The 13,225-nt window shown below is 43.8% G+C and overlaps 1 protein-coding gene across 2 annotated transcripts in view; it reads left to right on the forward strand.

Moving 5' to 3' along the window:
- SPATA17 (spermatogenesis associated 17) overlaps window positions 1-13,225 on the forward strand; it is a 705,361-nt gene that overhangs the window by 492,850 nt on the left and 199,286 nt on the right. For both annotated transcript variants that reach the window (XM_078647122.1, XM_078647123.1), the window contains exon 9: window positions 7,406-7,541. In XM_078647122.1, the coding sequence (XP_078503248.1) occupies window positions 7,406-7,541 (136 nt within the window). The remainder of the gene's footprint in view (window positions 1-7,405; window positions 7,542-13,225) is intronic.

The following is a 13,225-nucleotide window of genomic DNA, read 5'->3' on the forward strand; positions in this document are numbered from 1 at the left end:
TTGCCAAGCTACCAAGGGGGTGAGCAGGGGTTATCTAAGTGTGTGATCTCCTTGCCCTGACTAGAAAAGGTGTGTCCCTATTTGTCAGAAGTGTATACCTCTGCCAACTAGAGACAGCCGCTTCTAACAGACAGGAACAGACTAATTTGCATATAGCCAGGTTCTGAACTGGGATGGTGCAGTGAGCTAAAAAACGGTGTTGGATCTAGCCCTGATCTCTTGACTGGGTGAGAGTATTCTGCTTAATTCAGAAACTCTGTCCATCACCACCCCTTGTTGTTAAATATTTTGTCCACCCTAAGCGTGGAAGGGTATACTCAGATGTGAGTCCCTTGCTCATTGCACCATCAGGTTTCAAGCAAGCCGGGCCGACGACGGCTGAAATGCCAGAAACCGGTCCCCGGAAGCTTGTTTCCTTCCCAGTGTAAGAATTGGCTTGGTAGTTTAGTTTGCCCTGTTCCCATCATGCACTGGGACAGGAACAGACTAATTTGCATATAGCCAGGTTCTGAACTGGGATGGTGCAGTGAGCTAAAAAACGGTGTTGGATCTAGCCCTGATCTCTTGACTGGGTGAGAGTATTCTGCTTAATTCAGAAACTCTGTCCATCACCACCCCTTGTTGTTAAACATCCTCACTCATAGCACATTGTCCTCCAAGTTCAACAATATACAACTATCAGCCCGGTACAGAGACCCCTCTCCTCAGTCCTTTTTTGTTTGGAATATTCTTTGTTTGATTCACAACTACTAATCAGAGCTTCTTATGATTGTGGATTAGCTGATATCTTTAAACACAGTAGCCCAGGCAATTTTGTGTACAAAGTAAGACATCACCATAATATCCAATGATGTGATAAGCTGATTACACTCCTTCATAAGTCTTTAAAGACAGTGCCACACCCATCACCCTAGTCAGATGACTCATCTCCAAAAACACTCATTGGGTAAGTGTACACCATGGATTACTATTAACATTTACTCTGTATCGTCAGAGAGACAGCTTACTGCAGGGCTGAGGAGCATTCGTGGCTTAACATTATTATTGGTTTGGTTTTATATGTGTCTGTATATTGATGATGTTGGCATTTGTGTTGAACACTCATATTCATGCCATCTTGAGGTTTTGGAGCCTATAGCCAGGAGCCTATAGTCTTAGAACTAAAACCTGGGTAGATGCAAGAAGACCTGAAAGACAAAAATATTTTTTACCCAGTCTTCAATGTGGGGAAACAGGTTCCAGTCATATCAGTTTGACTAGCAAATTCCCCATATAAACACCTTGATTTGAAAAAACCTTGCCCTTTAGGCTAACTAGCAGAAGTTGAGGGAACTATAGTAAATTGCTATTATGGGATATTCTTATGCTTTCAGAATATTATGATTTAAGTATGCTCTTTTGACGTTGAAAACACAAATAACTCAGCTCCTAACACTAGTAATTGTACAGCAGCCAGGAGAAATGGTGTACTTTCACTTATCACGAAAGGTCAAATAAGATGTTTTCAAGACTTTGAGGGAGGGTCATTTTGACTCTGGAGGATGGTCTTCCCTCTGTCAAGTGGAACACCTTCCCCCCTGTTTACAGATCTCCCTATCTGGGGAGGATCTCTCTGCTGTGAAAGGAGCCACCATACTGCAGATTTGGAAAGAGGGTGTTCAACTAAGAATTGGTTTTTGATAAACACAAATTCCCAAAGTGGGAAATTGTTGCTCTGCACAAAACAAGCAAATGTTCAGGAAGTTTTCCCAGAGGTTTGGAAGGAATGGTGCATTACAGTGTTCGTCATGTTCCAACAAACCCTAATTGTAATTATTTTTGTACTAGTTGAATGTGTTGGTCATAAAAAGGAGGGAATAAACAATCAAGCGTGTATTTTTTAATGCCGTATAGATCCCAAAAATATCACTGAGTTTTTCCAGTTTAACTAATGCGCCCTTTAAAACTAGCTAGTTGACCCATCCAGTGTCAGAACAAAGCCACTGCCTACCTACAACCTACACAACTCTTAAGAGATGTCTGCATATAACATTACCACACTAAATTCTAACACTCACCGTCCGTCTGAATTATTGCTACTTGCCTGACACTACATTTCCTAACTATGGGGCCGATTACGATGGCGGACGGCAGACGCAATCGTGGTGGTGACCAGGACCATCAATACATGCGGCAGTTCGGCACAACAAATCAGGATGCGACCGCCACCATAGCGTTCGCATTTTGTATTTTAACATTGCAGCAAAGTTAAAATAGCATGCTGTGCATTTCACTGCACTAAGTGGCAGGCACCACACGGTGCCTGCCACCTGGTGCAGTGAAATGTAGGGGCGTACCGTGGGTACCCACCCCAGTGCACCCACACCTCCCCTCAACACTAGCCTTTCAATGGCGGTTTACCCACCATGGAAAGGCTGGCTGGAGACAGCATCATGATTTTGCGGATAGTGCCTGCCAGGCACCGCCACCATTTCATGGATGCAGACCGCTCCGCCAGGTAATCGAAACGATTGCCTGTGGTGGTTTCGAGGCGGATGGTCTTTGCATCTGCCGCGGTGCAAACATGATTTCTCCCGCCATCGTAATGTGGCGGGTGCAAATCGTTGTCCGATTGCGGAAGGACAGCCACCGCATGGCTGGCGGTGGCGGTCCTTCCGCAATCGCAATATGCCCCTATGTTGGTAAAATACACACTGCCACAGAGACAAATTTAGCTGCCAGATTCTATTATCATCAATACTTCACAAATGATCTTATTTCTTTTAAATATAAAGTAAATGAATAATTTTATTTCTCGGAAGAAATGAAAAAGGAGCTCAAACGAGAACTAAGTTGAAAACTGAATGTAGTGGAAGCAACTTATATAATGAAATATGTGGTGATTTCTGTGAATTGTATGCTTATCTATATAAGCTGGAGGAATCATGTATGTGTTAAAGAGGGGTTGGCCTCTGGGAGGAACCTTGCGGAACTCTGCAGATGAGGTCGTTGGTCGTCCGAATTGTATGATGCCAGGCTGACTGATTGGGTTCTTGCAGTCAGGAAGGAGCAGTCCATCGGACTGTCTATCGTTCGACTTTGATGTTGTGTAGGCAGTGGTTGAGGATTAGGTGGGAGACTGTGTCTAATGTTGCAGAGAGGTTCAAGAGAATGATGGCCATCATCTCTCCTCTGTACATAGTCATGCAGACGTCATCCATTGTGGTGACGAGGGCATTTTCAGTGCTGAGGTTGGGTCTGAAACCATACGTAGTGATGTTGATGAGTTGGTGGTCGTTGAGGTGTTCAGTGAGGCATCGCTTAATGATTTTCTGTAAGACCTTGGCTGGGAATGGTCAGGGAGATCAATCTGTAGATGGTGAGTGTTGAAGGGCCCAAGGAGGGTTTCTTCAGTTATGGAGGACAGTTGCATGTTTCCAAGCTTCTTGAAATGCAACAAAAGAGATGGAGGCATTCAGAATGGGTGTGGGCATAACTCTGATAGGTTACAGTCCTCTGGAGTTAGGTATGGTGGGGGCAGGGTTCCGATGGGTCCTGGAGTGGATGGACTTCATGGTGGCAGCCGTTTCTTCTGGGGTGATGTGATGATGGGCCATGTAGGGATCATTGGTTCTTTGGATATAACTAGGGGCATTTATCAAGGTTTTCAAGGTCTGTAAACTTTTTTTAAAACCTCAAAGAGTACTTTTGTAGGCATGATACTGATAAAAATGTTTAACGTATTAACTTATACACTATTTTTATTTAGCTTAAATGCTGGAGACTGCATTCTTTACATTTGTGTACTGTTGAATGGTTTTAATCAAAGCCGATAAAAATGATATCAATTTTTCCTTCTATTTTATGATGGTGGGTACACTTGAGTGCTGTTAGAAATTTCTGGTTAGTTGAAGTTTCTGGTTGGCTAGGGTATGCACCTAAGCCAGGCAGAACCCACCAGTCTAGTCAGGGTAAGGGAGTTACACACCTAAGATAGCCCATCCTCACCCCCTTGGTAGCTTGGCAATGCAGTCATGCTTATCACACAGGCAGTGTGTAAGGCATTTGCGCAACACCCACTCACACCAGTGACTCACTAGGCACACCACAGAAGAGACTCCACACCAGGTTATGTAACAATATATCCTTTGTACCATATCTCAAAAATTCATTAGTTTCCACAAATCACATAAATCAGTGCTGCACTAGGCGCTTGTCATACAATCCCATGTAGGGCACTAATATGTAGACATATATATTGCCCATGTCATAAATATAGAGACCATGAATCACTTTGCATGTTATGTATATCATATTAGACCATAATCACATCAATCATGGAATACATAATCCAACATTCACCCTGCCATGAGGAAATGATCATAAACCTCACAGAGCACTAAAGTAAATACTCCTATAAGGGCACATGCCATGAACACTACACTGATAATAGTATGCCTAACATTACAGTTAGTGCAATAAAGCCAATACCACTTATAAGTTGCGCGTGTCATGAATCATCATAAAAACCACATCACCATGCAGGGATCAGATAGTCACTAGGGCACACATCATTTAGTGTACACCTAACTCACTGGGTATTTAGGTTCCCCAAATCAGCACTTACAATTTCATTCTACAGCCACAGCTCTTCTACGTTTACTGTATGGGCTAGGTGGTAATTGCAGGAACAAGACCTCTGTCGAGGACTGCCACCCAAGCCTGCTCTCTTTTCTCTCATGTGCCCCCAAAGCAGCAAGGGGGGACAGAAACGCTCTGCCACGCCAGTGAGGACACCTCTCTTGGTCCCCCGCAGGCAGAATGGCCACTTAATTACAGCTGCCCTCAAGTGCAGTGCAGCCACGATGTAAAGAATGAGGCAGCTCGATCAGGCCCGTGCCCTACAACGACCAGGCTTCTGGTGAGGTTTGTGGCTGCCATCTCTTCACAGTGGCAGCACTGCTGACTCTGTTTTTCATACAGCTCCGCCAACGGGCCTCCTCTGTACAGGAACAATCTGCAGGGCCCAATCCACCCGCTAGCTAGAGTGACACATTCACCACTGCAGCCCTCAGGATATTGCAGGTCCCAGGGATACCAGGAGCCCCACGGGTCTCAGGCCCGCAAGCACAGAACTCCTTAGGTTGGGAACGGTTCTCACAGCATTGGGGACCGCCTGTGTTCTTCGCTGGGGCAATGCTGCCCACCACCAGTCGCGCCCCGCTCATGGATCGGTTTGCTACGGCAACGTGCGAGTGGCTACGGGGAGGGCTTCCTTCTTGCGGCTTCCCTTGTGGTTGCTCAGCAACCAGGTGCTCCGGGCAGCCGCTCATTTGACCTGAAGATCCTGGGGACTCCATGGCGCCGGCCGTGCTCCATTTGAAGTGTCTGCAGCGGAGGTCGGCCCTGCAATTTGGGCCAAGGCAGTCTTCCCCCAAGAAAGGAGGGGACTGAAACACACCAGGACATTCCCAAGCACCCAGCACCAGGAAATCTCCACCACTTTAGCGCTAGGCACTTCCAGCACAGCAAAAAGCACCAGCAGGTTCTCTTGGCATGTAAAAAAACAATAAAGTGCTCACCACACGCTGTTTTTGAAACCGGTTGTAAGGACAGTCTAGTCCTTTCTTCTTGGCCCTAGGCAGGAGAAGCAACTCTAGGCCGTCCCACCCCTCACACAGCTCTTCCGCTCTCCCCCAGGCAGGTTCCTCTTAGATCCAGCCACGATCTTTCCTGAAATCTTTTATGTCCCTGACATTTCCAACAGGAGGTCAGCACACACAAGCCCTTGGAGAGTCCTTCACAAGCAGGATACAACAGCATGGTAAAAAGAGTCAGTCCTTTTCCTCTACCACAGACAGGAGCAGCACATGCAGGCCAACCCACCCCTCATTCAGAAAAGGCAGCGCTCCTCACACAGTCCTTCCACTCTTCTTCCTGGCAGGATCCTCTTGCTCCTTGAAGTAATCCAAAGTCCTGGGTTTGAACGTGTAATACTTATACCCCAAAATGTATTGGTTCTCTGTGGCAAGGGACTGTGAACTTAGTACAAAACAGTCCTGTTCTCTGTGGTACAGCATGACCACAGAGGACAGAGACAGCATTGTGCAAAATGAGACACAGCCTATTCAGGTGTAAGCAAAACTCCTCCCACCACTCTAAATGCAGACCAGATCTATTCAGCCCTGCAATGAGTCACCCAGGCAAGGCAGTGCACAACTCAGCCCCTCCCCCCCCGTGGCTATCTAGAGTGAATGCACATCTCAGCTCCTATCACTCACACACCAGACACTGAATACACAAACAGCCAGAGTCACACAGAATGGTAAAGTAAGAAAATGCTCACTTTATAAAGTGGCATTTTCAAACGTAGGATTTAAAAACCACCTTCACCAAAAGGTGCGTTAATAAATTCAGAGTCCAAACTTCATTTTCCTATCTTGTCCCTATTGCAAGTTACACAGGTAAAAATGTTACAATGCAACCCCAATGATAAGCCTATGTAACAGATAGCCTTTCAATAGTAAAAACGAAACACACAGTATTTCACTATCAGGACATGTCACACACACTTGTGCATGTCCTACCTTTCACACACACTTCACCCTTCCTATGGGGCTACCTTGGGCATACCTTAGGGATGCCTTCCATGTAAGGAACGGTAAGGTTTGGGCCTGGCAAGGGGGTGCACTGGCCAGGACAAAATAGCAGCTACAAACTGTGCTTGCAGACACTTCAGTAGTCAGTCTGAGCTAATAATGTGGGTGGCACAGCCAGTGCTGCATGCCCACTAGTACCGTTTTATTTACAGGCCCTGGCACACACCATGGACTTTACTAAGGACTTGCCAGTAAATCAAATATGCCAATCATGGATAACCAATCATATCACAATTTATACAGAAAGCATATGCACTTAAGCAGTGATCAGCAGTGGTAAAGTACCCAGATCCTATAACCAACGAAAACAGGGTCAGTAAAACAGGAGGCAAAAGGCTAACAGTTTAGGGATACACCTGTCAAAAGGGCTAAGTCTAACAAGTGCATACAATTGAATAGCCTTAGCCTGAGTGCATCTCCTCTAGATGTTTGTGTGCTCCATTCGATTTGTGAGCAGTTTAAAATGCATTTCAATTATTGAAAGTATTAACGATCTGACATATCATATGAGGTATCTTAAGCGTGCTTTTACTTCTAGTATTGTGTTGTGTGTTCTAACACAGTGGTCTCTCATCCCGTCATAAGATGCAGCACTAGATATTCTTATAGTACTGGAGGAAATGAACATGCTCATTCACTGTTAGGATAAATGTTTTTGGGTTTGTTATTTTTTCTCATTCACTCTGAACTCAAAAAGTAACATATAACTGTATATCACTTACTCATCTAGCTCAATATGATGTATTTTGTATTCATTTCATCTTCAGCTTCATCAAAGTTTGCATCAGTCACAAAGACAAACCGTATGAGCCATCAGTTCATTCAACAACGGAGTATGGACCAAACCCGTTTGGAACCTTGTATTTTCGAGAAGAATACCAAGAGAAGTGGAAAAGTAGTAAGGTACTAATTAATTTTCGTCAACTAAACCATGTCAATATTAATGCAAGTTGAGGCAAAAAAAAAGAATCCAGATTTTGATGTAAATTCACATTTTAATTACTTTAATGATAAAGTTTGGTTTTTCATTTTTGTTATATTGACAATCGAATCGCGCATTAGGGCATTCATTGCGATGCCAAATCAGTTACATGCATGTAACACCGTGGATAGTAGTTCCTAGAAATGTTGGTAAGAGGGGAGACTTGGAGAAGTCTTTAGTGATCGGATTAGGTGCAACCATCACAGTCATTCTCTTATGAGAACCTTATTCAGCCCACTTTCAACAAGAACAAGACAGGCTGAGCAAAATAAGAGAATGGCTCCATGCTTCTATATATTAAATGAAATGTGTACTAAAGAAAAACCTGATGAGATATTTCAACTGCTGGCTTCACTCTCCACTCTTTAAGGACTTTCTCCACTGTGGAAGACTTCCAGGGACAGACATATCTGTGACTTCTGTGGCAGCTGTTTATATGCTGGGGAACAACCCGCTCAGATGGTTGCATGCTTGTAGCTATTGACCAATTTGTAGAATACCCAGGTAAACGAGGACCTTGAGAAGACATGTAGGACCTGATTTAAAGTTGGATGGTAATAGAAAATCAGTGGGTTTCTGTAAGAAAGGTTCAATATAGAGGAGGGTATATGGGTGGCGATTAATCCGCTATGTGGCCCTGAAGGCACATTTATAGTTTGGTGACCAAACTTACAAAGTGGCATTGTGTACCACAAGATTTGAAGATGCATGCTGTTATGGCTTGCATTTTCCCTCCAAAATGCAATGGCATCTCTAGACATGATTTTTAAGGCCTCCTACAATAGGTGATTATGAATATGTATACATATGTATATAAACTTTTTTACTCAGACTGTGAATTACATTGCTATGGTCAGTGGAAGGGGCAAGGTCTTTGGAGTGTATCAGTCTCTACCTTTCTCTTTCCACCACTCTCCTTGTGAGAGATTTATGGTTGTTTTATCCTCATATCTTTCTGAAACACTCAATCTGCTTATTTCACACCTTATTTCTTTCATTTTCAGTGTCCTCTTTTAACTCTTTCCAGCATTTACTTCCTTGCAACTCTTTCAGCAATCCCCCCACACACACAATGCACCCGCTCACTTGTGCACACTGCATTTTCTTTAACTTTCAACTTTTCAATATATTGACAGCTATGTACTTCCTTCACACACTTTCGAATTTAATCACAATTGTAATTGGCACACCTAAGCATTGTTCTGTGTGCTGTGCAGAGGGTCCAAGTTTCGGATGAGCATGTATTCCAAACCCCTTTATAATCCACTGACAGGCACTGTGAGAAGTGTACACTGTGTTCAGCCTGAACTCCACAACTCTCAATCATGTCCCACCCACTATCTGAACTGACATAGTTTTATAAGAGCAACTCTTCACTAGGGGGGAGAGGGGGGGGGGCGCCACTTGTGGAATTTGACACCAAAGAATTCTGCAGAGTTACAAAAAATCTCAGCGAGATTCCGCGGAGTTGTGTCAATGGGCAGAAACAGCCATGTCATGCTGCTTGCGCTGTAATTTAGTATAGGGAGAACGTTCCACACTGACAAATCAGCACAAACAGCACCACATGGTGCGCCAGATGCCGCAGCTCCTCAAGTTGCTGCTTGAGTAGATTTTTTTACTTGAGCATCACTCTTCTGACCGTGAATGGTTGTGACCGCCAGTAACAACCAGTGTTAGAAAAATCTCACCGGATGTCCTCGTAGCAACCAAAAATCTTGCTTCCACTTGCCAACTCACTGTTTTGGAGTGTACACGAGGAAAAAAATCAGAATTTGGCTGGAGTTCCGAGTTACCGGAGTAATGCAAAGTCACCAAAATTCTGGCAATTCCACTGGCAGAAAGGAATATTTCGTGCACCCCTACTGTTCACACTACATGCTATATATTTGAGTAATATGTTGCATGAAAAAACTGCAGAAACACACCATCTTTGAAAAAGCAAATACTCCTTGCGAATGCAAGAGTAAAATATGAAATTTTAACAGGAACAACATCACTGTTCCCAGGCTGTGAGGGCAAAGTCTGTTTATGCTGGTTGCGGCTGTTGCTGGTGGTGGGCACAAGGGGTTGAGGAGGGGCCAGACATTTACAGGTGGGGGGCTGACCTCCCCCTTCATCTACACCACTACCAAAGTACAAAGAGGTAGGAGCAGAAGTGGATATTAAATTATACAGCTGTATTACATTCAGCTCATGGTTCCGTTGGACTATGGCAATATTAGTAATTTTATGAATTTCATCTCTATATTTTTTACACAAGTTAAGTGTTTTTGCCCCATTAAAAAGGGAAATAAGGGATTTTCCTCTTTTTGAAAGATTCATGCTGAAGCAATGCATCTAACGTGATATTAGTCATATCTCTTTTATACAGATAATTTGTTTTATGTAAACAAATTTTAAATTTCCATCAAGAGATTGAAGAGGATGTCAGGTTCACTGGAGGTATAAGGAAGCAAGAGTGTAATACTGTAGCGCTTCGCTGTATTTGCACTTACAAACTGCATAAAATCCAATTTTGCATTGGCTCAACTCACAAGGGTGACTAACATTGCTTTTTCTATTTTAAAAGGGTCCCAAGTATACATTAATTATTAATTTGGCTATTTATCTGCGCTCCCTCATGCTTCCTGCAGTATTGTCCTGTGCCCATGTGAGCTTGAGGCTTTTAATCTATGCTGCCGGAGCAAGCTATTTACTGTGGTGGCTAGCTGGCAGCTCAACCCTCTTCCCAGGGCATTTTGGGTGGGGTTACACTTCTCTTGGTAGAAGCAGGAGGTGGAGAAGAAATCTGTATAGGGTGATTAGCTGACAATCACTGTCAAGCCTGGGCATGCCCTTTTCACATGGACAATAGAAAAAAGGCAGAACTCATTGCATTAGTGGCTACTTCAGAGGTTTTGAAGGGAAGGAGCCAGTTTGGCAAGATTACTTAGGGGCAGAAGTGCAGAACAGGGAGAAGTCCTGCAGACCACACCTTGAATCTGCCATCAGGATGCTCTGCAGGGCCTCTGGACTGATCCCAAGATGTGTCAGTTAGGGGTGATGTTGGTGGACGAGTCTGCAAAAACAGTGCTTAATACGGAAAAGACTAAGTTCCAGCACCTTAAGTTTTGCTCGGAAGCCCTCAGCCAGAGCAGCCAGAGCTGTTGGATATCAGGGATGCTGACTACTAAGGCTGCGCAGTCTTGATTTCACCTTGTGCCTCTTTTATCCACCACCAGACAAACACCTCCTGCCTCATTACCTCACTCTTTTATGTTCTTTTCATCCTTGATTTCTTATTTGTCACGTTTTTTCCTGTATTTCTCTTCCTCCTTCTTTTCCCCTTTTTCCCAAAAATGAGTTCCGTTGGGAGCCACCTGCAACCACCCGCTCAAATTTAGCACTAGCAAAAATTTAAATACATTTTCTTTTTCCGGATAAAAGCTTTCAAAAGACATATATTTCATCGCTGACCTGTTGGGAGAACATCCAGTTATTCCAAAGATAATCGCTGTCTACTTCGTGTTTTTTGGGCAGTTTGTTTACCCAATCTTCTTTGAAACATAAGCAGGTTTGGAAACAGTTGCACTGAAAGATGTACAGTTATCTAAGGACCTCGTTGAATCAGTTCCTTGTGTAATTTGTTAAATCTGGCATTTTAGACGGTTTCTTTGAATTGAGTTAGTTGATGCAAATGGTGGAAAGAGGGTTCTCTTCAGCATCTCTTCCCAAATAAATTATAGTGATATTAACCTTTTAAATGCCGACGTCATTCAAACAACTCAATAAGCACTTCCTTCTCCATGAATAACAAAGTTAGACCAAATGCTATGAATTTCAGGAAAAATAAGAATTTCCAAATGGTGTCCAGGACCTGATACGAACAACCAGAATTGTTTCAACTTTGATTGAGAGCAAAATATCATTCCTGAGGGGTCTAATAGGATTACGGGCGAACTTTAGTCCACCTGCCACCCTAGTGGTACTGGGACCGGCCGCCAGTGATGCCGCAGTCCCGCATTGGAAATTAGGATGCCACCTCCACGGTGGTGGTGGCATCCCCCATCCACAACTTTGTGGTGGGTGGTGCTCACAGCACCGCTCGCCACAATGCAGTGGATGCACCTTGTGCATTGGCATGCACAAGGTGACAGGCACCGCGCGGTGCCTGCCACCATTTTCACGCCAATGTAGGTACCCCCCTTGTGCACCCCACACCCCAACACGCTGGGGGACTACAACGGGCCCCCACATGCAGAATCTGCATACCTTTCCATGGCGGCAACGCCACCTTGGAAAGGCACATCTCCGCATGCATTTTAATATGCCACCATATTGAGCCCCTTTTCCGCCCAGTTGACTCGTCCATGGGTGGAAAACCAGCGGACGGTCTTACGTCCGCCGGGGTCCCCCCGCTATCGTAATATGGCGGGGGAAATGGTGGGCGGGCGGATCACCACCGGGCTTTGGCGATCCGCCCACTATTCTAATAGACCCCTAAGTCTTCATTGGCTCTTTGTAGGTAAAGAGCAGCTTTTGGTTAATTCATGAACTCCAGGTCAATTGTAACGAGGGCCAGTCCTGAATATTGTTGTACTTGCAACAGAGGTTGGTCATTTCCGGTTGTCACTGACAATCTTTGGAACTCTCTGTCTTTCTTTGTTTGTGATGCTGGGAAATCTCTGCCTAGATCTGTGATCCACACAAAATCACTTCCTCTGTAGAAAACATCTAAATACTTGCTCTTTAACACCTATATCTAGCTTCTTGTCCATCCTGTGCACATGTTCGTATCAGTGCCAGGACACCTTTCAACATCTGTGGAACATTTGTTTCATTCATACATTACTGTTAAACCGCTTCATTATTTTATGTGCTGTTGCGACGTGATCAATTCATACCACGGCAAAGCCCACTGATCAGCAATAGCCATTACCTACAAAGAGCCAAAGAGAAAAAAAAACACAGAAATTAGGTTTTGCTCTGAATCACAGTTGATACAATTCCGTATACCATTATGAATCCGAAGGTCAAACAAATTACTCAAATGGCAGTATGTTTATTTTTGGTTATCTTGATATTCTTACATGTGAAACTTTCAAATACCGTTTTGATGGCTTAGAGGCACCTTTTGCTGTATTAACAGAGAATTGTTTTCTAAAAAATAATAATACATAATATAACACATAGTGGGGCTTTTGGTCAGCAGGAGTCATCCATTGGTCTGTTGAATTGCCATTCACATTTTAATTCTGCTCTCCACAGCATAGAGCATGGGTCAATGGGTGAGCCCACTTTACTCATAGGCTCCCTTCACTTAAGCTTGTGCATCTTGCTCACATCCAATTAAAAATAGTACCTTTCTCTTCAGTCACAAAGCTCTTTCAAAGTGTGCTTTTTAATTTTCGTTTTTTAATGTCTTTAAAGATGTTTAATTTGCCTGCATTTTGGGTGCCCAGTTAGAAGGTGATTTATTTTCTGTCTACTTTTTAAAGTTACTGTTATAATGTGTTTAAGGGGCTCTATGATGGTGTTGCTGTTATCATCTTGTTTGCTTCTCTGAGTGATTATTTATTGGTTTCGCCTTCACAAAAAATAATAGTAAAATGCCTGGCAAAAC

The sequence above is a fragment of the Lissotriton helveticus genome, chromosome 6 (genome assembly GCF_964261635.1).
Source record: "Lissotriton helveticus chromosome 6, aLisHel1.1, whole genome shotgun sequence".
Classification (NCBI taxonomy): domain Eukaryota; kingdom Metazoa; phylum Chordata; class Amphibia; order Caudata; family Salamandridae; genus Lissotriton; species Lissotriton helveticus.